Below are 23,980 nucleotides of genomic sequence, written 5' to 3'. Positions count from 1 at the left end.
TCCACTTTTTTTTCTCCCCCCCTATGTATTATTGTTACTCCAGCTTTATTACTGTACAATGCTATCTCACATATGATCTTCACAATTCTCTCTTTGTCGCGCTCACAGCAGCACTCGACAATGTTGTCAGATTTTGGAGTCACTTGTCTCATGCTACCGGCTTAGTTGAATGACATCGCAATGCTTTATGGGTCAAAAGACGATATGGATTTCCCCTCCTGTTCGTCTTTTCTGACTGCAGTTCAAAGGTTCGTACTGATTGGTACTATGTGCTGATTTCTGGCGGTATTTTAAGCGCGCCGTTTGTCTCTGCACTTGTTAGTTTGTTTGAGAGTGCAATTTAAAGGGCATTTTACTTAAAAATAGCAGATAATGGCATCTGCTGCCATGGTGAGTTTTCTTTTTTCTTTTTTTTTTTAAAACCACTTTTTTTTAGCAGCCAGAAAAGGTTAGTTCAATTCTCAAACGCAAGCATTAAGTGATGGTTGTAACCTTTAGTCCAACTGCTCAGTGGGTGTCCATCTAGCCCGAGAAACATGCTCTTTCTTGCCATTTTGCGTTCCAATTACTTTGCGTGAGGCAAAGTGGGTTTTTTTGTCGTTTTCTTGCACCGAACGCTTGCACTATCTCAAGACCAGCTCTCAAAGAATGCCTGTCTGGGCTGCTCTCGTCTCAGTGGGCCAATCCTTCATCGTGAGCCCATGGGGGAGGTTGATAAGCGAGGGAATTTGAGCCTCAATCAGTACTGGTTAATTATCACTACCAGATGAGGTGAGGGGGTTCCCCCATCCAACCAATCCCTCCTGGGTGTCCCTCATCACACTCGGCTGTTGAAAGCTCTGTCCAGCATTCCATTAAAGTGTCTTTTTTCCCTTCTATTTTCAGTATTTGTGTCCAGTTTTACTGAAAGAAATATACCTGCCTCTATCATTTTGCCAAAGAAGAGTTTTTATTTTAGTTTATTTATTTGTGCCAGAGTTCATAATATGGCATACAGCGGTGGATATATAATTCAATAACCAGTAAGTTCAATATAAAATTGTGTATGTAATGTAGGCGAATGCACAGTCAAGAACATATTTTGTTTACAGGCATGCCACAGGGATATAAATATGCATATTTTGGAAACACAGGTTCCAAATGTAATTGTTGTAAACATCTATGAAAAATTGATGTTACACTAATGAGTGCAAAGCTTGAATTAGTATGCATTTAAGAGATTTTCCCCTGCAGACTATTTCTCCTGATCACCACTTGGCATTTTCATTGAACTGTGACATAAAAGGTATGTATTTGTAGGACTGATGAGAAAAGAAAAAAAAAAGCCAGATGCTGCCTCAAAACCTAATTTCCAGTATTCCCTTTTGATGTTTGGAAAATACACAAACACACACTTTTATTTATTTATTTTTTTTAGAGGCCACTGCATGGATACTAAGAAGTTTAGGCTTCAGATGTTGCAGCTTACTTTAAATCAAATGCTCCTGCAAACAGCTGCTCTTAAAATGCTTATTAAATGATGGAAAATCAGTTTCAGATGTTCTAATTCTTTAAATCACTCAGTCCATATAATCTGTGAAACAAAGAGTAATGTTTACCACTGACTTTCAGAATGGTGAATGTTGTCTTAGCATTGCTCGATATGTCCTCCTCGTAGCTTGTACATTATCCAGTTTCTTGCTAACACTTCGTGTTGGGCCTGGTTTTAAGGACTCTCATTAGGCAGTGTATTGAAATAAGGCTCCAAGGTGGTCTTGGACTGAGCTCCTTTGCTACTAAGCAGGAAGTTGGGGTCATTTGTGCCTGTGTGGGATTAGTTAGTCATTAATCACTGGTATACTATACCCTGACACCATTACATTCAGTACTGTAAAGAGTTAAAAGGCCTGAATAAAAATCCTTCACTTAGTGTCTTCACGTTGGCCGTGGTGGTCCACATTTGAAGTTTTGCCGGCGTCTTGCACTCAGACTATTTGCTAATCCTATTAAGCAGTGAATCATTTCACTAAGATCTTTTTTTCTCCACCTGATTAAAAAGAGACTGACGTTTGTTTTAGAATACCATTTTCTGGCAGTTTGCAGCGCAACCAGAGCTGATGCCGTTGCGGTGACCCTCCTTCACTGGTGACCCTGTCATGTTGCCTTCGGGCCTCTGGAGCTTTACCATGGCAGCCACTATACAGGATGACGGAGAACTGTGAGCTGAAGAAATTGGATCCTTTCCTCTTTTAATCTGCCAGTTGAGTTGGTGCCAGCGCAGGACAGCCAGTGTGTGAGCTAGGCACCCCAGTCATTTTGTCCATCCCTGTATGGCTTGGCCTTAACTCCTCATTTCATCAAGTGCTGCGGGGAATGCTTTGAATACCAGAATCAGTGGGTTGTGGTATCCGTGATCAGGCTCATCGGGCATTGTTGAGTGCTTGGGTTGCAACACTAACTCTCTTTTCCTTTAGCTTGACATTGTAAAAGATAGTAGAAGATGGTAAAAGTCATATAGTCAGATTATTTGGGTTAACCTCTAGAAAGCACGAATATGGACTCTCTACATAAATCTTAATTTCTTTAATTTAATATAAGTAAAGCCCAGCACATTAATTCGGGCGGGAGGCTGTGTTTTCTTAATTTGAAAAGGACACCTTTTCCCCTAAATAGATAAATGCCTCAAATAAGCTTTTTCTCCTGTTACATTGCAGACACCTAGTCCCACCATGCTCGATCTTAGGTTCATGGTTATTTCCCTGAGGTGCTCGACGGTGACAGATGGGCTTTAGAGCAAAGTTTTGGGAGAAGGCTGGATGAAAGACTGCACAGAAAGAGACACTGACTCAGGGTGCAAAGATGAAGGAAAAGCAGAGGAGAGTGTGGGAGGGAAGAAGAGACAACCATTTCCATTAGTGTCATTTAAGCAGCCCGATGTTCGGCCTGGAAGAACAAACGGTGGAGATATGGAAATAGCACAGAGACGGGAGCCTGAAGTGCTCAGGTAAATTACAAAGGGCCTTCATCCTGTATCTATCTTTACCTGCACTGAAGGCCTTCATTCATCCCCGATGCGCTACTAACGATTTTCCTGGCTTGTTTTCTTACAAAGGGCTTACAGCCTAGAGATCCAGTGACATATTATAAAGGAGCGTGAAAGCAGCATAATGATAACAAGCAGAATCCATATTACTGTTTGCCCTTTACAGATGTAATTTCCCAGTGGTTTCAAATCTCTGCGAAGTGTGTTTACTTTTGATGATGTCCAGGATTTCCTCGTCCCCAAGTTCAGGCCACAGAAGAGCCTCAGTTGTTGAAAATGCGACTGGCTTCCAGAGCGCTCTGTTCTGTCTCAAGAGTGGCTCAATAAGGAGGGCAGTCACTATGACTGCTGTCAGGCGGTGGGTCAATGAGGGAGGAGGCTTCCTGCTGGGCCAAGTGCAGAGTAGGAGAGAACAGGGGGTCTTTGTGCGGAGAACAGACCCTCGCCAACCCACTCTTTACTGCCTTCAGTGGGACTTTTTTTTTTTTTTTTTTTTTTTTACACACCAAATGTTACGAGGCTGACTTTGTAATTTGCTGCAGAAATTGTTAACCGGTATCTGGGGTCAGTGCATATGACCTCGCACAGTTGATGCAGACACCTTTTTCTACTTTTCTAAACTCTCACGGAAAGAGAGCAAGACGTTGTGGCTTACTAGTTCCCACACACTAACACTCTCACACACTCTCTCTCACACACTCTCTCTCTCACACACACACACACACACACACACACACACACACACACACACCCCTCACCTAGATAGTAATCTCTGTAATGTCTGAAATCGTGCTTTTAACATTGTCAGGACGTGGGGGAAATCCATCACTAGCCCCACATCTCCATTCTGTCTTCCTCATATCCGAGTGGGGGGGGGGGAGCACTGCAGCATATCGCAGCACCACCTTAAGCTGGGCTCCCAAACCTTTTATGACTGCGGAGAAAAGTGGATTTGGGACAGAGGTAACAGCCCATGCTTATCAAGCAGACAAGCCCATTTTCTAGCCCCTTGCTCTCCGCTCGACTTATTCTCACTGGTTGCCTGGTGTGGAGGTTTCTATTTATCAAACACAAACGGGTGGGGGCCCGAATAGATTAGACTCCTCACACTGTAATGTGGTTTCTGACCCCTCTCTCCTCCTCTAACTCTACAGCTGTGCTGTTAAAAGCCTGCTGTGTTTCAGTGCGAAACATTTCAGTAAGAAACATTTAAAGGTGCACTTTGCATTTCTCAGGGAAACATATAGCCATCATCTAGCTGTATGAGCGAAAGACAAAAAACAAATGTATATAAGAGACAGAAATTCCTGTCATTGCAAATTTAACTGATCTCCCTTCTTCTCATTATGTTCTGTTTCAGCAGGGTTTGGTTTTTCTGCACTTTGATGTATGAGAACATGAGTTCTGTTGAGTTTTCTGTCAGCGAGCACTTCACAGTGCATCGGCACGCCGCTGCTCGTTCTATTTGTGTTCATTAGAATAAATTTTTTTTTTCCAGGCTTATAACTCGGAACCTTGTTAGCTGCCAAAAGTAAACTTTTTTCCCTCAGCTCTGGCATAAAGGTTGAAGCTTGTCTTTACTCTAAGATACTGATGTTTGTGCATTTTGTTTGTTCTGTTTTTTAATCACATGTTGCAGATAGAGATCCTTGCTTCCTGCTGAGGTGCTGGCCTCATCCAGCCCTGCCCTGCTTGTCCTCCTCTCTTTTTTTACAAGGAAAGACAATTCAGGCTAGTGAATCTTTAAATATCGGTCACGGGTGTGGTTTTTCCAGCTCCTCCTTACGTCACTGGAATTGCTTTAGGTTAACGTTCAGAAGCCTGTATATTGATACGGGGACTTTGTTGTTATTCCTAAGGGACCCATTAAATTGGTGAAATATGGATTTTGCTCTCTGTGCTTTCATACATTTTCCCTCATTTTCTATAAATAATCTGAGGGAGTTTGAAAGAGATAAATTTGCCTCGAGTGGGTTATTTTTAGTTGCTTTCTAGAGGAGAGAAATTATACGCTGGCTACACTGTGCTTTATGTGAAACTTCTTTTATGATTCTTGTGTTTCTCTGCATGCTACAAAGACGGAAATATGAAATATGGTCATCGGTTTGGAATGCCGCTGTCACCTTTTGTCAAAATATTTGTTCAGTCTGCAGATGAGTCCAGGGCGTTCGGCATTGATTTACACCATCCCACCTTTACGTGAAACGTGTCCGTTTGAACTTTGGCCACTAACGTTGGCGTCCTTGTTTTGGAATCTGTTTGCAGATTTATTGGATTTAGTTTTGTTTATATAGCGCCAAATGACAAAAATAGTTGCCTCAAGGTGCTTTATATTATAAGGTAAAGACCCTACAATAATAGAATGAAACCCCAACAATCAGACGACTTCAAATGAGCGAGCACTTGGCGATAGATAAGGAACTACTTGTTTCAAACAGGAAGAAACCTTCAGTAGAACCAGGCTCAGGGAGGGGCAGCCATCTGCCACGACTGGTTGAAGGTAATGTGAGGGGGAAATTGAGATTAGTGGTAGAAATGGTGTTAATGAGTCAAAGATTCTAACAGATAATAGTTAGATGCTGCCAAAAAGCCGATTGCCTGCCATCAAACTCCTTACACTCCTGGTTCATCCCAGTGCACAGACGTTGGTTGTTGTGTCTGCAGCTGAATGCAGATGGTTTGCCATTTTCTCAAAAGTAGAGCCGAAGCTAAGCCCTCCCCTACTGTTTCTACGATTGGGATGAAAAGCTGCTAAAGGCAGCTGCTTTGACTCTGATAGGATGCTTGTAGGACCTTCAAGCCCATTCAGTTTTTTCCCTCAGATAGAGAGCAGCTGAAGATGCTCTTTTGACTGGAGGGGAGCCAAACCTGGGCACAGACGCTCTGCCCAGCCCCACACACCCAACTGTTCCAGCAGTGTAATGCAGAGATGATTAAGCATGTCATGGTGCTTTTGGTCCGCTGGAGTGACGAATTCCTCCCTCAAGTCTCTCTCCATCTGTCCTATACACCATGAGTCAAACACATTTGCTAGTGTTGTCACATTCTGCCCAATATGTAAGCAGGCTCGCTGTGAATTTATTGATTTCCTGAAATTAGCTACTTGCTTCAGTCTAATTACAAGCCACTCACTTGCCTCCTAAGAGCTGCAGTTAGAAATGTTTTGGGCTAGTTTAGAACATTGTATATTTTATTCATTACTGCTGTTTATTCACTTGAATTTCACTTCCACTTCTGCCTGGAGGGATTTTCAAAATGTTTTGAGCTCTTGCGCGCTCTGTGCATTACCCGGCCTAATAAAGTTTTCTTTGCTTGCATTTACTCCGCAACTGCGGTGAAATGGCGCCACAGCAGTCATAAGAGGATATGTATAAAGTAACTGCTAACACAGATCTTTCTAAAGGGACTTTGCTCGTATATCAGGCCTTAATTCACGTTGTCCAGGGTCCCTGCTGTACGCTGAGACAGAATGCAGGCACACTTCCTCTTCAGTATTCTGGTCTACTCATCAGTGAATTAGTGTGGGGTCTGACTGCTCAGTTTAGTGGGAAAACGGCTTACATTTATTTGCATCTATTTCTAGTTAGTTCAGTCACTTTCCAACAGCATTTTCTCTGTAATTGTTTGTGCTTTCAAGACAACTAAGTGCACAGAGGACAAGCATTCATACTGCCACCATAATGGACCGTGCATTATATTACTTCTCTCTTGGATCTCTCACTGGGGACTTGGCGCCACAAGGTAGAGAAATTACCTTCTAGTAGTTAAATAGCTGAACTATTGACACAGGATCCCTCGCTCGCTCTCACACTACTCTCTCATTTTCTGTCTTCATCTCTTTCTATCGCATTCTGCTCTCCCCTCTCCCCCGGAGACATGCCATTTCCTTGGAAGAGAGCAGGCATATTTTAAACTGCATTTAACACTCAGCCACTTATTTCACTCCATTCGTTGAATTATTAAAATACCTTCATACCCCTTTAATTATTTTTCAAGCTCTGCCCCATCCCTGCAGAACTGATAATTGGTGTTATTTATCTAAACAATACCACTGTGTGACTCTTACAGTGGGAGTGCTTGAATAATGGATGAGGTGAATGCAAAGCAATTTTACTTACTCTCACTTTGGCACTGTTCATGTCAATGTGATGTTACCATTTCTGCTCGAGGAAAGGAAATGGCAGCCGCGTTCCTGCGTGTTTACTCCTTCCCGCACGCTGTACTTATGATAACGCAAGACGTGATATTAACTTGCCAGGGAGGCTAGACTTGGTTAAATTTGTCAGTTCCTCTTGCCCAATTCCAGCGAGGCTTGTGGTTTCATAATAAAAAGCCTCTTTGAGGCTCTGGAATAAGGCCGAGGCACTTTGGCTGAAAGATAGAACGAACAAAAAGATGTTTTGGTTCGGGAACACTTCATTCAGTGTTTGGGGCACTTGGAGTCCTGCAGTGTTCTGTCATTTTTAGAATGAGCATTGAAATATGCCATTGATGTCAGCGACGTCTTAGAACATGCTGTGACCGAACTGGAAAAAGCAGATAGTAGTGTTGTGCACTTCAGAGTGATTGCAAGCATTTTGCACCTTTCATCAACCCTCTGCTGCAGCCTAACCGCAAGCATATTTCTTTACTGATCTTTGATAGTAGTTACACTCGATTACTGATTAGTAATCCGATAATTGTTTCATATCAGAATCTGAAGATTATGGAAAGAAGATCCATGTTGGAATCAGTGAAATCAAAATGGATACACTGGTATGATCTGACCATGTTAAATTGTGAATGGTTTTTACCACCTGCTACGTGCAGGTGATTTATTTTGAAGAGACTGAACTTTCAGAATAAAATTCTTAGAGTAACTCGTATAGAAATATCAGCACTGTTCACATTTAAACTAACAAAAAGTGTGAATAGCTGTGGCGTAGTCTGATGGATAAACTTGCAACCAGCCTCCTGAAAGAAGCATCAAATATAATGTTATATATTGCCACTTCCTGCAGGAACTTTCAGAATAAAATCAATGTAGAAACGAGATATAGAGCACTAAGTCAAATTGTCCGACTTTTTAATCCACCGTATACACAGCTAATCAGCTGTTTAGAATGATTGAGAATGATCATCTGGGGAAAGTTCAGAAATGCATCCTTGATCATGAATCTGCCCCCATAATTGTGGTGTGATCTTTAAGGCACATCACCCACCGATAAGCTGCTGGAGAGCAGCAAGAATTTCACTAATTTCCATTAGTGCTCAGAGAAAAGTGGACCTGATGTAAGATGTTAAACTTTGAAACTTTCTGAATGACATCTCTCTTCTCCCCTTTGTTGCTCCCCAGGTTCAGCAGTGCAGCCCTTCAGCCCCTTCTGGTTCACCGTGGAGCCCCAGGACACGCTGGCCATCCGGGGGAACTCCGCTTTCCTCAACTGCTCTGCACACAGCGACGCAGCCACGCCGGCACACATCGAATGGAAGAAAGACGGCACCTTCATGAGCCTGGTTTCAGACGAGAGGAGAAAAATACTGCCCAATGGCACGCTGTTCTTCACCCACGTGGTCCACTCTAAACATAACAAGCCCGACGAAGGAACCTACCAGTGTGTTGCCACCATTGAGAACCTGGGATCCATTTCCAGCCGCACGGCACGCCTCTCTGTAGCAGGTAAGAACTACTAGATTTATCAGCCTAGTCAGCATGTGATACAGTCCAAACTCAACTCTGGTTTATGCTTTCAAATGTGTTGTAGTTACTGTTAAGCTGTTGATCACTCAAAAGCCACTGTGAGATTATGGATAGGGCCGAATATTGTTGAATAGTCTGCGTGTTTACCAGCAAGTGCTTTATAGACTCGCTGAACTCCCAACACGTGTTTGCACTTGTGCTGGCTGTCACATCAGAGTGAGTGTGCACATTCAAAAGCTGATTGACAAATGAGGCGATAAGGTTTAGATAATCCCAGCTTTAACTTTTTGTCAGGGCTAATGAGACGTCATAAGAAACAAAAGCTGTTTGTGCAGTGACTTAAAACCTGTCAGTCTTTGCTATGCTCCCCCCTGCACCACTGCATGCTGTATGTGCACAGACATGTGGCGTCCGTATACATGAAAGGGTTTTGTGGTTTATTTTTCTCATTCTGTTGAGGTGCTCGGCTATTTGTGCTTTCTTTTCTTTAAATTCCTTCACCTCGCCGGAGCCTGAATGCATTTCCCTACTGGATAAATGCTTGTAAAAAGGGTCTTTTTTTCATTACTCGCTCTACAGTGTGACCTTGTTCAGCTCGGGAACAGCAAGTGACGTGGGATTATTAGGTGTTTTGAGTCAAGTCATGCCCCAAAATTCAATTTGCAGCTGCAGGAGCCACAGAATGCATTTACTGTGTGCTTTCTGCTCAGCCGTGCTCCGCCACATTTTAAAGACACTCGACAGAGACCTCTTGTTGACAATGGTATAGCGAGCCTCTCAGACGGCAAGCGCCTGTGTAAAGTTACTGTCCGCCTGCCATTCTGTTGCTTTTCATTTTTTTTGAATTGCAAAGTAATGAAGCAGTATGGTTAGCATTGCAGAGATTGAAAAGATTTTTTTTATCCTTTCTCCTTCACTCAAAAAGCTCGCGGTCTAACTGTGTGTGAGGCGAGATCTCGCAGATACGACTTCCCTTGGGAAAAAGGATATAATACTGTTAGAGTGCAGCAGGGTTTAAAATAAAACATCGGATGGCTAAATAAAAGATATCAGCATTAAAATGATCTGTGGAGTTTCCTTGTGAACAGATAAATTAGATCTACATTTATTTTCATGAAGACAAATGTGCTGAATGCACTTTGTCCTCCAATTTCATCTACACTGTGTGCACGTTTACTCCCTGTTGCGTGCACACCCGTCTTTGTGTTTTGAAAACAGGGATTTGTGCTACTATAAGTCAAAAACTCCACGGGGTAGCTTTAACTATGCAATGTTTGGCATCAGTGGCACAGATTTGATCAAACTTTGGAGGATGACATATTTACAGAAATGTCATTTTAATGAGAAGCTTGGAATAATTTTTACAGCTGCCATTTACTTCCACTCCTGCAGCAACAGGGGTGGGAGACAGGTGCTCTTGGAGTACAAATAATATCTCCCCTCTGCGCTCGCATATAATGCAAAAGGGACTTGTTTAGTTCTTGTTCCAAGATGTGTTTCCGCTTTGAGACAGCATCACAGCCAGTGGGATCTGTCTGGGTCAAACATGATGGGATGTTAGATTCAATCAATTTCTATTTGACGAGAGTAGCAGGTGAAATCTGTCAGCTTTTATAGGCCCACGTGCACATGCGGGCTCTGGGTCTCGCTGCTCACATGGTAATTTATAGACTTAAAAGCTTCAGCCACCGTGCATGTGCATATAAACACAGACGCATTTATGGTTGCGCTTACATAAGCCCATACGCGCGCACACACTGCTGTATCTCCAGCTGTCTGGCAGGTGGCCAATAAAAAGGTTAATTGCAGCGTAGAGAGAGCAGGCCATTAGGCCGCCATCAGACCCTGGAACGATGGCGCAGGCAGGGGTGGAGTGGGCGTGACCTCTCCGATGTAATGACGGAATGAGTCACGGATGGCTGGCGTGGCAGGGAGCATATCTGACAAATACCGGGGTAATATCTGGGATTGATTGCGAGGGGACGTGCTGCTCATTCTTCTCGAGCAAACGCTTCTACTTCCACACAGCGACGCAATCGGGACAGCGCCACGCTCTCCAGCTTTACCTCTTTGCTCTGATAGGCTCCACTACCTGACTTTTTTCAGTTCTGTTTGTTTATACGCACAAAGTGAAGTTGGAAATAACATTTAGATTCAGTGAAAAACAAAAAACAGAAGAACACACGAGAATGTAACCAATCGGAAGGAAATCACTGTTTAAAATGCAGTGAAAGTAGTACAGCAATTCAGACTGTTTCGTATCATTCAGCTGATGTGGGAATTATTTTACAAATGACTGTATGTAAAGAAATAAAACAATTTTTCAAGTCCCGTTTTATATATTTATATAGAGAGATATTTAAAGGATTTTTTTTTTCTGTTTCAACATTTATTATTTTTCATATTGCCTTGCTCCGAGCTCTCATTCATGTACACACGGTAAGATCTCTCTGCCTTGTGTTCCCTCTTTGCTCTTGCTTTGTCATCCAGTCTGTCTGTGTGTGTTTTAGCCTCTGTGTGTGCACAGTCAGATAGTGTGGAAACACAAGCAGGGCTCAGATGAAAGAGAAGGGGAATGTGGCCTAGTGGGGCGCAATCTTATGCATTCAGTTTGAGTCTGTGCGAGAGAGAAAAGGAGGGAGGGGGGGGAGAGTGAGAGAAATTATAGGGCAGAGAAGGAGCGAGCGGCATACAGCGGTGATAGCCAGGACACAGAGCGAGACGCGCGTAATGAGAAATCCCATCTTAACTGTCTGCTGTTCTCCCACGCAGCCGCCTCTCCTCCCACCGGCACGCTTTGAACTCAGCCCTCTTTAAGAATCGCTTGAGGTGAGCCCCACCTCACTGCCGCTTAACAGGGAAACCCCCAAATGAGAAAATGGAGAATTTATTTTGCCCTCTCACTGTCTTGGAGCCTATTTGGTTTGTTTTTCCTTTCTGACGTCTGTGTATGTACATGAGGCAGTTCTCTGCAGAGCCAAATCAGTGCTTCACCCCTGTTCTGCTGCTGCACTCTCTCTCTTTCTGTCACCTATAGGTTACTCCGGCATATAAAGATGGCAAAAGCCACTTATTGCTTTGCTTTGATATCATGCTTCACTGAAATCTCATTTTTCCCCTCCCCATAGTGGCAGAAATTATAAACTGAACACCGGCACCCTTCACGTGTCACATGTGTCGCCTCATATTTAATAGTACTCATCCTTTGATAGAGTCGGACTCCCTTTGAAGGATTTAGGAGTGTCGGCAGATTCTTTAATCCCCTTTTTTTGATGTATTTTAATCTGTTTTTTGACGAGGGGGGTAGGGGAGGGGGTGCGTTACACCCCCGGAGAAATGACGGCTTGAAAATGTGGAAAAGGATGATTGCATCACCGTTGCAGGGGGAGCGCTTTGTGCTGTTGTCGGAGGCACTTTGTTGTACTTGCAGTTAAGTTGACATCTTTACATATTGTGAATAATCACAAGTCAGCTGTGTTTTCACAACATAAAATGGATGTCAGCCAAACACGGATCAAGACGTTCAATTGGGATGAAACATAATAGGGCACTAAGGTTGCCATGGTTAGCAAGATTTTCTTTGAATGACTCTTTTGTGTGTGGTACATTTTCTACGTTCAGTGACTCGGGTAAATAAAATGGTAAAAGGCTGCAAGGGAATGCATGCATACATGGCTTTATATGCCCGCTTTGAAAAGGATATTATCTGAGTTGAGTGATTTTGTTTTGTTTCTGTTTTTTTTTAAAAGCAGCATATCATTACCTTTCACTTAAGGACAGGCAGACATTTTTTTTTTTTTTTTTTTTTTTTAGCGCTTTAAGGCGCGATTGCGTCGTGTTTTGACAAACTCGCACATTCACCAGGTGGCTCGAGTAATATGCTTTGGCAGCTCGGTTTAATCTTTGTTAAAACTACCTCGGTGCATTCAGCTCATCACATAGAGCCTTTCCTCCAGCCATGACAGGGACTGCTGCAGTTCAAGTTTCTGTTGAAATATTAAACTCAACATGGATTGTATTTATAAAATGTTCGTCAGAGATGGACATGGCTACTTTAAGGCGAATACTGGAGCATATTTTGAGAGAGTTGAGTCATCAGTTATCGTGGCCATCGTTGTGTAGTGGTTAGGCCACATGTTGTACATGGTCCTCCCACTTTGAGACTGGGAGAAGACACAAACCCTGAGGGTCATAAGCTAGTGCACTTCCAGTGGGAGTGGAGTGGTTACCCGTTTTTAGCTAATGCTCCCAAGCTTTGCTCTGCGTTGCCAAGGTGCATCCATAGTGTTTTCCACTTGATTGTGTCATATCATATTTGATTTTTCTTTCCAGGTTTCCTACTTCCTGAATATTTACAGTTTGTCTCCTGGCGTCTCAGATTAGCAAGAGTACTTAGAAATACATGTATCGGGATGGTTTTATTGGCCTCTTAAAGCTTAAGAATGACCATTTTAGGTTTACATGCAGCTTGGATACATACCCATCTGCACTTACCTGATTTCTGGAACACTGTATAAATGATTTCTACTTTCTTTGTGTTTTATTTTGCTGTGAAAGCTACTTTTGGCTGGTCCCTTATTCACAAGTTGGTCAGGACAGTGGGCAGCTCTGCATGTTTGATTTAGCAGATTTTTTTTTTAGGTAACTCCGGATGTCTCTGTGACTCAACCACAAAAGGATTTTTCTTTCCTCCGGGAATCAGACTTACTTGTGCTCTCTGCTTGTTAGGTGAATGTATAAACCACTACGCTATAATTGTGTTCATTCTGTGAAACATTAATGATACTTAATTGTGAGAATTTTTTTTTCTTTTCTTTTTCTTACCAATTGTGTGTCTCTGTTGGCTAAAGTCTAATTAGGTCACTGGAGAGCATGCGAGTCCTCCTTAGATATTTATGTTTTCTCCCTTTTTTAGGATCAATATATTAACCTCACCCTGATTATAATAAACACACAAAGCAAATAAAATCAAGGACAAACAAATACCGGTCTTTCCCTGCTATGTGCACCGATACAGCCCAATCAGCTCACGTCTAACCACTCACGCCCACGAGCTTCTCAGCTGTTCGCTGAGGGTTATGCGTTCACTTCATTCATTCACTATATCTACCTGATAAACTCCTCTACTTCCCTTTCTTTCCTTTGCCTCTCTCACCTTTGCCTTGCTTTCTTTGTCAGTTCTCTGAGTCACTGAATCACCCTCCTGTCCTTTCTTTTTACTCCCTTTACTACCCCTCACAGTCTTCCATTTTCTCTTTATTATCCTTTCAGTCCTCCACCTTTCAACTGCTTCTACACACCCACCGGTATTCACAGGCTCTAGCACTCACCCATTTTGCAGGCCCACAGTGGCCACGGCAGTTGCATAGCTCCATCTAAAATATAGAACAATAAATCTCCAAAACAAAACAAAAAATCTCAGAGGAGCTCCAAAAAAGAAACAAACCATCCACGTCACTGTTTTTCCTCTTGAATTTTTTATTGTTTTTGAGAGTGTCTACATTGCAAATCTTGAGTATGTCAACAATAGGATGAATTTTAAAAAAATTACTGAGTTGGAATACAAAGACACCGATGCTTGAAAGCAGTTGGTTTGGTCCCACCAATTAAATTCCTGCAGTCTCTACGTATTGCATATATTAAATGATTGTGGACTGATATGAATCAAAACTTGACTGGTTGACAGAGACGCGCAACCCCAGGGTGGTGATTTTTACTCATGTCCTGTTTACAATTGACACCTACAACAGTTGTAGATGGATCCAGGCTTTAATCTGCAACCTGCAGTCAATTTGTTGTGATTTGGAACGACTGTTTTTAAAAATTCATGTCTCTTCAAACGCAGTTAGGTGCTGTGTAGGAATAATATTACCTCAAATATGCAGTAGTGTATTTTAAATTTCTATATAGCCTGTCAGGCATTACAGTTACCTTTGATCTGCATGCTGACAGATGCCTTCACAGGCATGAGCTTGCTCACTGCAAGAACCATAAGCAGGATAACAAGTCCCTGTCCTCAGATGAATGAATCATTACCCCACACTTTTTCAGATGCATGACAAGAGAAACAACTGTAATGCACAGTTTGCGTGACTGTGGAAAGCAGGATAAGATCGACTTGGCTTTCCTTTATAATTTTGGCATTCCAGTGTAGGCCGATAAAGTTGGATGACCATCCAGACACCCATCTTCATTTGCTTATCCATTTCAGGGTTGCCATTGGCCTGGAGACTATCCCAGCAACCTCTGTGCAAGAGGCAGGGTACACCCTGGGTGGGTCGCCAGTCTGTCGAGTTGTAAATTTGATTGATGGAATTTTGTTCTTCTTTTGGATGGACAGAAGAATCTAAAAATCCAAGCATAGACTCTGGTTGCTTCCAAATGCAAAAAGGCGTTTCCCACTGATGCCCAATTATGAGGCTCTTTCCTGCTGAGTTTAGGGTTGTTGGAATGATGAATTGTTCTGTCCCGGAAGCAGTGTCAGGATCACAGTGGATTCCATTACCCTGATTTTCATCTCTCTCTGGCACATGTCAGGAAGGAGTGAAGTCAGCTCGAGATAAAGGCGAAGAAAGAGACACTTGGGTGCTTTTATCATATGTTAAGCTGAAATTGAAAACATTTAGCTATCTTGGGGACAAAAGTCATGAAATTGGGAAATACAAAGAAGAAAATAAAAAACAAAACAGAAATTGGTATATGAGTAGTTGGATCTAACTGTAAAGATGAGACTAAATAGGACAAAGAGAAAGAGGACGGAGAAACTCGGCAGCTGAGAAAAATATGATGCATGATGTAGGATATCTTGGTTGAGGATGGAGCTTTTGGGAAAGATCCATCTTTTTTTTGCTCTCTAGAGGCTGGCAGTGGGAGAAAAGTGTCGGCAGGGAGTCTGTTGGGCTGGAGGTAGATGACAGCCTCCATTTTACGTGTATTCACTGACTGATTAGGTCCTCTGGGTAGGTGGAGAGGCTGATGGAGACAGCCCTATCTCTACTCTCCAGACACCACAGTGTCTAGTGTGCGGTTTGGTGTGTGTGCATAGAAATTTACACCTACGCACTTAATTGTCTTTATGTTTTCAGAATTTTTCCAGTTGAACACCGGTGCAACAGAAGTTTGTTGCTACACACGTTACCTGCTTCAACACAGGCTTGTTTCAAGCTTTTTTTTTCTTCTTTTTTTTTTTTTGCAACAACTTAATCTTATTCCTATAAATTGTCTCCCGAAAAAGTCCTCATCACATAGGTCACTGCTAAATCAAGTTTTTTGTATAAAGAGTTTTTTGTGTTTGTTTCTTTGAAGAGGATCGTCTGTTCTTCTCAGTCACACATGCTGCTCAAATGTTAGATGAAATATGGCATAAAATTGAAATTGTAAAGGTAATCGCTGTAAGTCAGAAACTCAGGCTTCACACTGCTTTAAATGTTCGCTTTCCCACATTTTTGTATCCTCAGGCACATAGCTCTCTGTGAGCATGTAAGCCTGCCCACCTGCACTTCAAACCTCCTGTTACAGAGGGGCAGCCAATCAAAAGAAAACTCAAAGAAGAGTGGCCTTAAAGGAGGGAAAGTGCACAAGTGCAAGGGAGTGCACAACCAGCAACTGGACAATTAAAAATTACTGGCACTGCTTTTACTTCGGACACTGTTTCTCATGTAACCTGTCCATTTATCTGGGCTCTGGACCAGCACTGGGAGGAGACTAGCTTGCACCTGCCTGAGGCTGTGGTCTATGACTCCTCTCCATCTTGAACCCAGGATCATTCCTGTGTACTATGACTGTAGGGTGACCACTAGACCGTAAAAATGAAATGTTTAAGTATGAGTTGGAGCTCAAATATGACCATTTATACTAGTTACCGGTTGACTTTTTTTCTTTCTAAAGACCTGGAGCTGCAGACTTACTTGTGGGTACATGGATATATAGAGAAAACACACCAACTCCTCTGTGAAATAAATTCCACAACAGTGCTAAAAGTAGCACAAACATACCCTCAGAGATAATTTCGGTGTCTGTGCCAGATTATACCCTACTACACGGAGAGTGTTTGAAAAAACAAAATACCTGGGGACATTTTCTTCGCTACAATGAAGCCGCAGTTAGAATTTCAAATTAAAGTGAAGTGTCCAATTGAGCTGAGAACATTTCCAGCCTGTTTCTGCACTACGCTGGTACAATTACGATGTTCTAATGACAGTGATAATTGACTGCTGCCGTCAGCGGGTGAAGATAAACTCGTAATGACTTCCCAAACTCACTCTCTTCTCCTCTGTGTTTTTCGGGGCCTCTGCTCCCCACCGTGCACCTCGACTCCCCTGCCAGCTGAACTTCAATTCACAACTGTACATAGTGCATCTCCCAGTATGTGGGAGGCATCTGCACATCAGTGAAGAAACTTCACTGCTCAAGGCTTTCCACACAACCTTAGAGATTTCCCTTAAATGTTCTCATTTTGTCTTTGGACCCAAAGGATAGAATCACGGCATCGGTTAGAATTTGGCTGGTTGCACATCATGTTAATCAGCCTGAGTGTTTTTGTCTTTTATAGACATCTTGCTACCATCTGCCCTAATATATCTACTAGTACTTGAACAGCATCATTTCAGGATCTCTTGCAATTTTGAATTGTGCATCAGCGGCTATAGTTGTGTGTGGGATTTCCTTGAAATGTGTTAACAACCTCGTGGGATGAATTTAACACTTTTACCACATTTTACTAAAGCGAAACACTAAATAAGACTATCCAAAATCTGAATTTGTCACATTAAAAGGAACATCACAGGATATGCTTTTACACCAAAAAGCATATTGAATAAACAACCAGAAATTAACATTAATGCTGCAAGATGTTGGGGAGATAAATGAATTTAAAATATCAAAATTGAGCTGTGGTGTCTGGCACCTAAATGTTAGCAGCAGATCCTAAAATCCCTGTAACTTGTGAGACGGGACCTCTGTGGATCTCACAGATGCTGGATTGTATTGAGATCTGGGGAATCCAGAGGCCAAGTCAACACCTCAAACTCGTTTTGCTCCTGAATCGAATTGCTTTGTGTGAGTGTTTCCATAAAAGGGTGCAGGTAACTCAACAGACCAGGCCAATTTCGTTGATCCGTGGTCCAGTTCTGATGCTCACGTGTGCATTGTGGGTGTTTTTAGCAGTGGACAGGGGTCAGCATGGACACTCTGACTAGTCTGCAGCTATGCAGGCACATACACCACAAACTGTGATGCACTGAATATTCTGACACCTTTCTTTCAGAAGTAGCATTACATTTTTGGGCTATTTGATCTACAGCAGCTTGTCTATTGCATCAGACCACGCGGGTCAGCCTTCCATGTGCATCAATGAGCCTTGGCCGCAATGACCTGTCGCTGGTTTACCACTGTTCCCTCCTTGGGCCACTGTTAATAGACACCAACCACTGCAGACAGGGAACACCGCACAAGAGCTGCAGTTTTGGAGACGCTTTGACTCTGTCGTCCATTCATCGCAACGTAGCCCTCGTCAGACTCGCTCAGATCTTTACACTTGCCCGTTTTTCCTGCTGCTAACACATCAGCTTCGAGGGCAAAGTGTTCACTTTGGGCCTAACACATCCCACCCTCTAACAGGTGCCATGATGAAGAGATAATTGCTGTTTTTCACTTCACCTGTCAGTGCTCATAGTGTTATGCCTGATCGGTGTAGTTGTGTATAGAGATTAGAGACTGATTTAGAATAAATTCTTCACTTCTCTCACCTACTTGGATTCTCGTTGAGCAAAACCGAATCACAATAGACTGCAAAGAATTTTTCATCAAGTATTTAAAAAGACAACTTCAATATAAAACTGTTAGTTTGTGTAGTTACTTTTGAGCCTCTGAAAATGGTAGACTGTGTAAAAAAGGTTGTAATTGCTAAACAGTTTCTTTCTTTTTAAACCTCTACAATTGAAGCTGAAAGTTTGCGCTCACTCACATCTTCATTGTGTCTTTTCAAATCCACTGTGAAGGTGTACATAAGCAAAATTACAAAAATGATGTCATTGCCATTACAAATACTGTATTCTGAATGGAACTGTGTTAAAATACAAAGCTCAGAGTTAATGGAGAGTGACGTCTGTGGTAGGAGGCAGATCTTACCAACCAAACTACTTACAAATGACTTCAAATTACAAATTTGACTTTTAACTGTGGTTTGACAGGATGATGGAATGGTCGCGTCGACAGGTCTCACAGTATGAAGGGACACGTAGACCTCCTCAGGTGACTGTGCACAGCGGGGTTCACTCCTAAATTTAAAAAAGGAAAAGGTTACCCGAGGAGAGCGTTATTTAAAGCGATAAAAAGTTTTTGCAGCGAGCGGTCTATCACTCTAGCAGCTTCTCTGAATCCACATTAAAAAAAAGAAAGAAAAAAGAAGAAGACACCTGGCTACACTTGAGAGCATTTTGTTTATCCTTCCCTCCCTCATTGACATTCACTGGTCATGTCTCCTACCTTGTGGTTCTTCAGATAGAGACACGTACGCTGTTAGGGACCAGTGTGCTCATCCACGTTGCCCTTTCATCTCGCAATCCCCGTCCAAGTGAGCATACATGAGGCAGTTTTGGGTTTTCATACTAAAGCGTCCCCATGTTTCAAAGCCAAATTGGTCTTCATAGGGATTTTGAACCCTGAAAGAGAGTTCACTCTCACAGTTTTTTTGATGGCTCCCCATGCCTCTAGGAAGTCTTTTGAAATACACCTCGGCATTCATCAGGCTGTCGGGGTGGACGGCAAAAGTGAGATTGGGGGGAGAAGTTTTTATGCCACGTTGATAGGGACCAGCCAGCCTGGAGTTTTCATATTCAAGGTCACTTGTTTTGACAGCTGTTCATTTAATTTATAGGGAGTAGTTTCATAAAAACCCATCCCAATATCAATGCTTTTATGAGCCTCCTCACTCAGTCACTCCTGTCTTGGCAGAAATAGGACTAAATAATGACAGCATATCATATCTTTTATAGGACAGCTTATGTATGATGGTCTATTGTGAGTAAATGCGATTCCAGGGTGACGGAGATGGGATTTGATTTTGTTGCTCTAGATGTAAATAAAATATGGTTGAAATGCATATTTTAACTCTCCTCGGCTTATGCTGAAGATGCAAAAAAATGAAACTCTGTGTGTGTGTGTGTGTGTGTGCGCAGCTGTGTTTCATTGTTTATTCTAAACTGAAAACGTCCTCGCTTTGGGCATAGATGGAATATAGTGAAGAAACTAAAGTGTGAAGTGCCCAGAGCATCCCTGCTTCCTGTGCTTCAGAGATCAACATTATTTATGGGTTTCCATAAGCACTTAGGGATATTACGATGGCAGTAGGAGAGGTGGGGCTTGCACGGAGAGGGCTACGTTTAAGGTGTGAGAGGTGATGCCTTGAAAACTTATTTCTCTCCACTTCCGCTCAGTTCACATCCCACGCTTTCCCTTCCAGCTGACCGGATTTAACCTTCTCCAAAAATGCCTTTTTAGTGCTCAGTTCTCCATCTGCCTCACTTAAGGTACATTCATTGATATTTTTTTTCCCCCTTCAGTGACAAAGAGGCTTTGTCTCTCCCCGAAATGGCCACATTCTGCTTGAAGACCCTTAATGGAAACTTCATTTGCATTTATTTAGTTGCTTTTACGCAAAATGCACACATTCCTCTCTTGGTGTCACTCAGAGCTAACACAAGGGATGGGGGAAGAAGGGAGTTTTGAAGGTAGCAGGCTGGATGGGTGGTACTCGTCACGTATTCTCATGCGTTCTACAGAGCGACGGTGACAAACATAAAGGGCTGAATGACAAACCGTACGTGCTCTTCATCTAGAATGAGGACTGTTTGGGGAGCCTTTGGAGCCTGTTCAGACCTGCTTGAACACTGGAGTCTGTCTTAATGCGCAGGGGCATGGCATGTGGGATGCAGGCAAGAGCTGTGTGAGCGAGAGCGACGTGTGAAAAAGGAGAGTGCGATAAACAAGGGGAGATGGAAAGCAAGGGAGTGATGAGCTGTTTCGTTGAGCGCTTCGGCTACGTGACGGAAAGTGTTTGAGTGCGTATGTGTAGATCCTCCTTTCACCGAGTTGCCCTGAACTCTGTGTGTGAGGGCCCAGGGGAGGGTGTTCAGGCTTTCCCCGCCGTCCCCACACCATGCTGTCACTTCATGACTTTTTGATTAGTGGATGGTGAACTGTGGAGGTGTCGAATTAAGGAAGGAGTGTGTGTGTGTGTGTGCACCCGTGCATGATTTCAGGGCAGCGTGGAGGCGTTTGACTCGCTGAGTTGAGTCTGATGAAACTTGATTGATGATTTTAAAAAAACAAAAGCTTGCGGTGTTCAAGTAGAGGCTTCCTGCTGTTAGTGTTGAACTGTGTTGTTACGGGATTGTCTCATATAACTGTTTGCGTGCTTCCTTGAAGATTGTGGAATATCTTGTGCTCCAAGGTCAATATCACCTCTGTTTGCTTTCTTTCTCTCACACGTTGACAGGTCAGATGAGGCAAAACAGCACCACAACAGCACGCCTTCCATTCTACACACGGGCAACCATTTTTGCTCTCATCGTCCATCCATCTCACCTTTTAGATGTCTTGCGCGTTGGCCCTGCATTTTAACCCTTACCTATCACCTCCTTTTACATTTGCAGCCAGGTAACGGAAAACCAGCCTGCATGTAGCGGTTTCATATGAGCACCTGGCTTTCATTGCTGTGGATACGTGCGGTCGTGTGGTTAAAGGACAGTAATGCTTTCAGCTTGTATCATTGTAATGTGACATTTAGTTTGCTGGACAACACAATGTGCAGGCAAACAAATTGTCAAATCTATACAGTTAACACTGATCGGCACAGCATCTGCTGCCTTTGAAGGAAATGCGCTGCAGATGGACTGAAGTAATTGCTATTAATGCCAAACTGTCAGGCCGACCAGGTGTTCTACAGATCTGTTGCGTCCTTTTCCATTAGGCGTCAGCGACTGATTAGACTGCCTTCATGTTGCTTTGCATTATTCCTGATATGATTATTTCAGAGTGCATTGTTTTCTTCTATGTATGAAAAAGCACAGCTGCACATTTGCCCTCAGTAAATAATATATCCATTTCATATTTCCACATTTAATTAACAACAATAAAGCCGGCGAGTGAAGAGACGTACTCTGGGGCTATGGACGCTTCACACTCTGTGATCCTCATTCAAATACTAATCTTGTCCTCCTGCAGCCTTTTCAATATGTGCATTTTGCTTTTGCAATGTTTGATGTCTGTGTTTGCGTTAGTTTGTTTAGTCGGCGTTTACACGCGGCATCTGCGGCTCGCCAGACGTGGCTAATGAACTTTGAAAGTGTGTTGTGTTTTATGCATGTCTACATGGAGAGATTGGTCTTCTCCGTTTGTCAGATTCCTTGTTGAAATATGAGCGGCTGTGCTCGGGCTGTTATTGACGCTCACTGGAGCATTTCGGAAAGATGTTTACATGAATGCGGAAAAGAGAGGAAAAACAATCATAACTGTTTTCTGATCTCTCAGCACTTGACAGGCACAAGCAGCCGGCTCCTTTCACTAATAATAAATTCATGGCTGTAAACTTTGACTGGAAAATCCCAAACTAATATAGTTACTAGTTGAATAATTAATAGCTTAATTTTTTTTCTCTTCTCTTAAAATTTTATCTCTAATGGCCTGTCACTTAGCTGTCAACATGTCTCATTGCCATTTGCTACTAAATTTCAATTTGGACTAAAACCCTTTTTATCCGAACATAAAGTAACACAATGTTCTGATTTGAAATTCAAAATGATGCTAGAGTTGTTTATAGGATGGATCCAGTATTTGGATCAGATATCAGTCCAGATCTAGCTCAGGAAGTGCAATCGGGTGTAGGTGATGACATTCTTATATATGAGTCCTGTCTCTTATACAACAATACAGAAAATAATACAGTACTATGAGTTTGTGTAGTAGTTTTGCGTAGAAGCCTTGGTACCCTTGTAATGTTATTTACATTACATTAGCTCAATCATTCATTTATTAGCCATTTTAGCCTATAGTAAATAGTTGATTTCCCATCGGCAGCTCAAGCGAAATAGTAATGTGTCCCAAACTAAATGGCAATGTGTATTTCAGGATGATACAAGAAGGAAACACACTTTGCAAGTTGTAAACATGATTTGAAACTCACTCACTTTGAACAGATATGGAGTCTTTTGAGGTGCTTCAGTAAACAGGAGGTATTTCCTCCACTGGTCTTAAAGAGCACGATGGTACTACTTGCATATTACCTTTTGTGGCTCACTCATCACCCCTTGGCTGTCTAAAGTACTTCCAGAGCTTACTTAACTTTGTTATCAACAACTTAGGTTAGCGCTGTCGCGGCAGCTGCACTAGTCACCAAGTCATCGTCTTCCATTTGGAGTTTTTGCTGCGTGTGGGAGCAGCTGGGTGAGGGTCCCCTCTTCAGCTGTAGAAGATCTACAGTGTCCCTGTCTTCTGTACTTATTGTACTTAAAGAAAGAAAGAAAGACAGTGTATGGCATGTATCGATTCTACTAGCTGTGCTGTGTTGTGGACTGTTGGAGAACACGTAGAATTTATGTTCATTTCACAGCTAGTTTTGCTAGCCCATACCGACCATTGCTTATCTATAGTACCTTGCCACATCCTCAGAATATAAAGCATACGTGGCTATGGGAAGGTTTGCTCAAACTTGCAACGTACACCTGGTAGCTTGTTCGGATCAACCATAAACAAACCGCTCTGGAACTCATTTGGGGCCACTCTATGACCACCTCTTCCAAAAGGTCTTGGTGCGGTTGTTTTGGTCCACACCAGAGGGAGATCATTGTATTCACACTTGCACAAGAGAACTGCACCAAGGGGGAAACGAGCCAGATTTCACTTAAATGGACTAAACAGGGCAGGTGTGGAAACACCCTAAGAATGATAACTGACAATTTGCCACTGCATCACACCTCTTGACCAAGTAAAGGATGATGAATGCTCCTGGCCATGTGGAGCGACATCATCACCTTGCATCCGTGCGAGCCTGCATCTGTGTGTTTGCAAACATCTGCTGCTTAAACGCTGCCAGCCCCATACTCGCAGGCATATAGTCACACAAATGCATGCATAGCCACTACTGTTTCTTCCAATGATAAAAACTAAACAAGTGGCGCTTCAAAAATAGTCAGCAGCCACTCTGTCTGTCTGTGTACCCTACACTTTGAAAGAAAATTCCCTTTAAGTTAAGGAGTGAAGCTGATGCTTCGCGTCGCATG

General features: G+C 42.7%; 1 protein-coding gene across 11 annotated transcripts in view; it reads left to right on the top strand.

Annotated features, from left to right (window-relative positions):
• Positions 1-23,980, top strand: part of neo1a (neogenin 1a) — a 153,052-nt gene that overhangs the window by 45,265 nt on the left and 83,807 nt on the right. For all 11 annotated transcript variants that reach the window (XM_005455680.4, XM_019353991.2, XM_019353948.2 and 8 more), the window contains exon 2: positions 8,358-8,681. In XM_005455680.4, the coding sequence (XP_005455737.2) occupies positions 8,358-8,681 (324 nt within the window). The remainder of the gene's footprint in view (positions 1-8,357; positions 8,682-23,980) is intronic.

This window comes from Oreochromis niloticus, linkage group LG1, assembly GCF_001858045.2.
Source record: "Oreochromis niloticus isolate F11D_XX linkage group LG1, O_niloticus_UMD_NMBU, whole genome shotgun sequence".
In the NCBI taxonomy this organism is placed as follows: domain Eukaryota; kingdom Metazoa; phylum Chordata; class Actinopteri; order Cichliformes; family Cichlidae; genus Oreochromis; species Oreochromis niloticus.
This window is presented reverse-complemented; position numbering and strand designations above follow the sequence as displayed.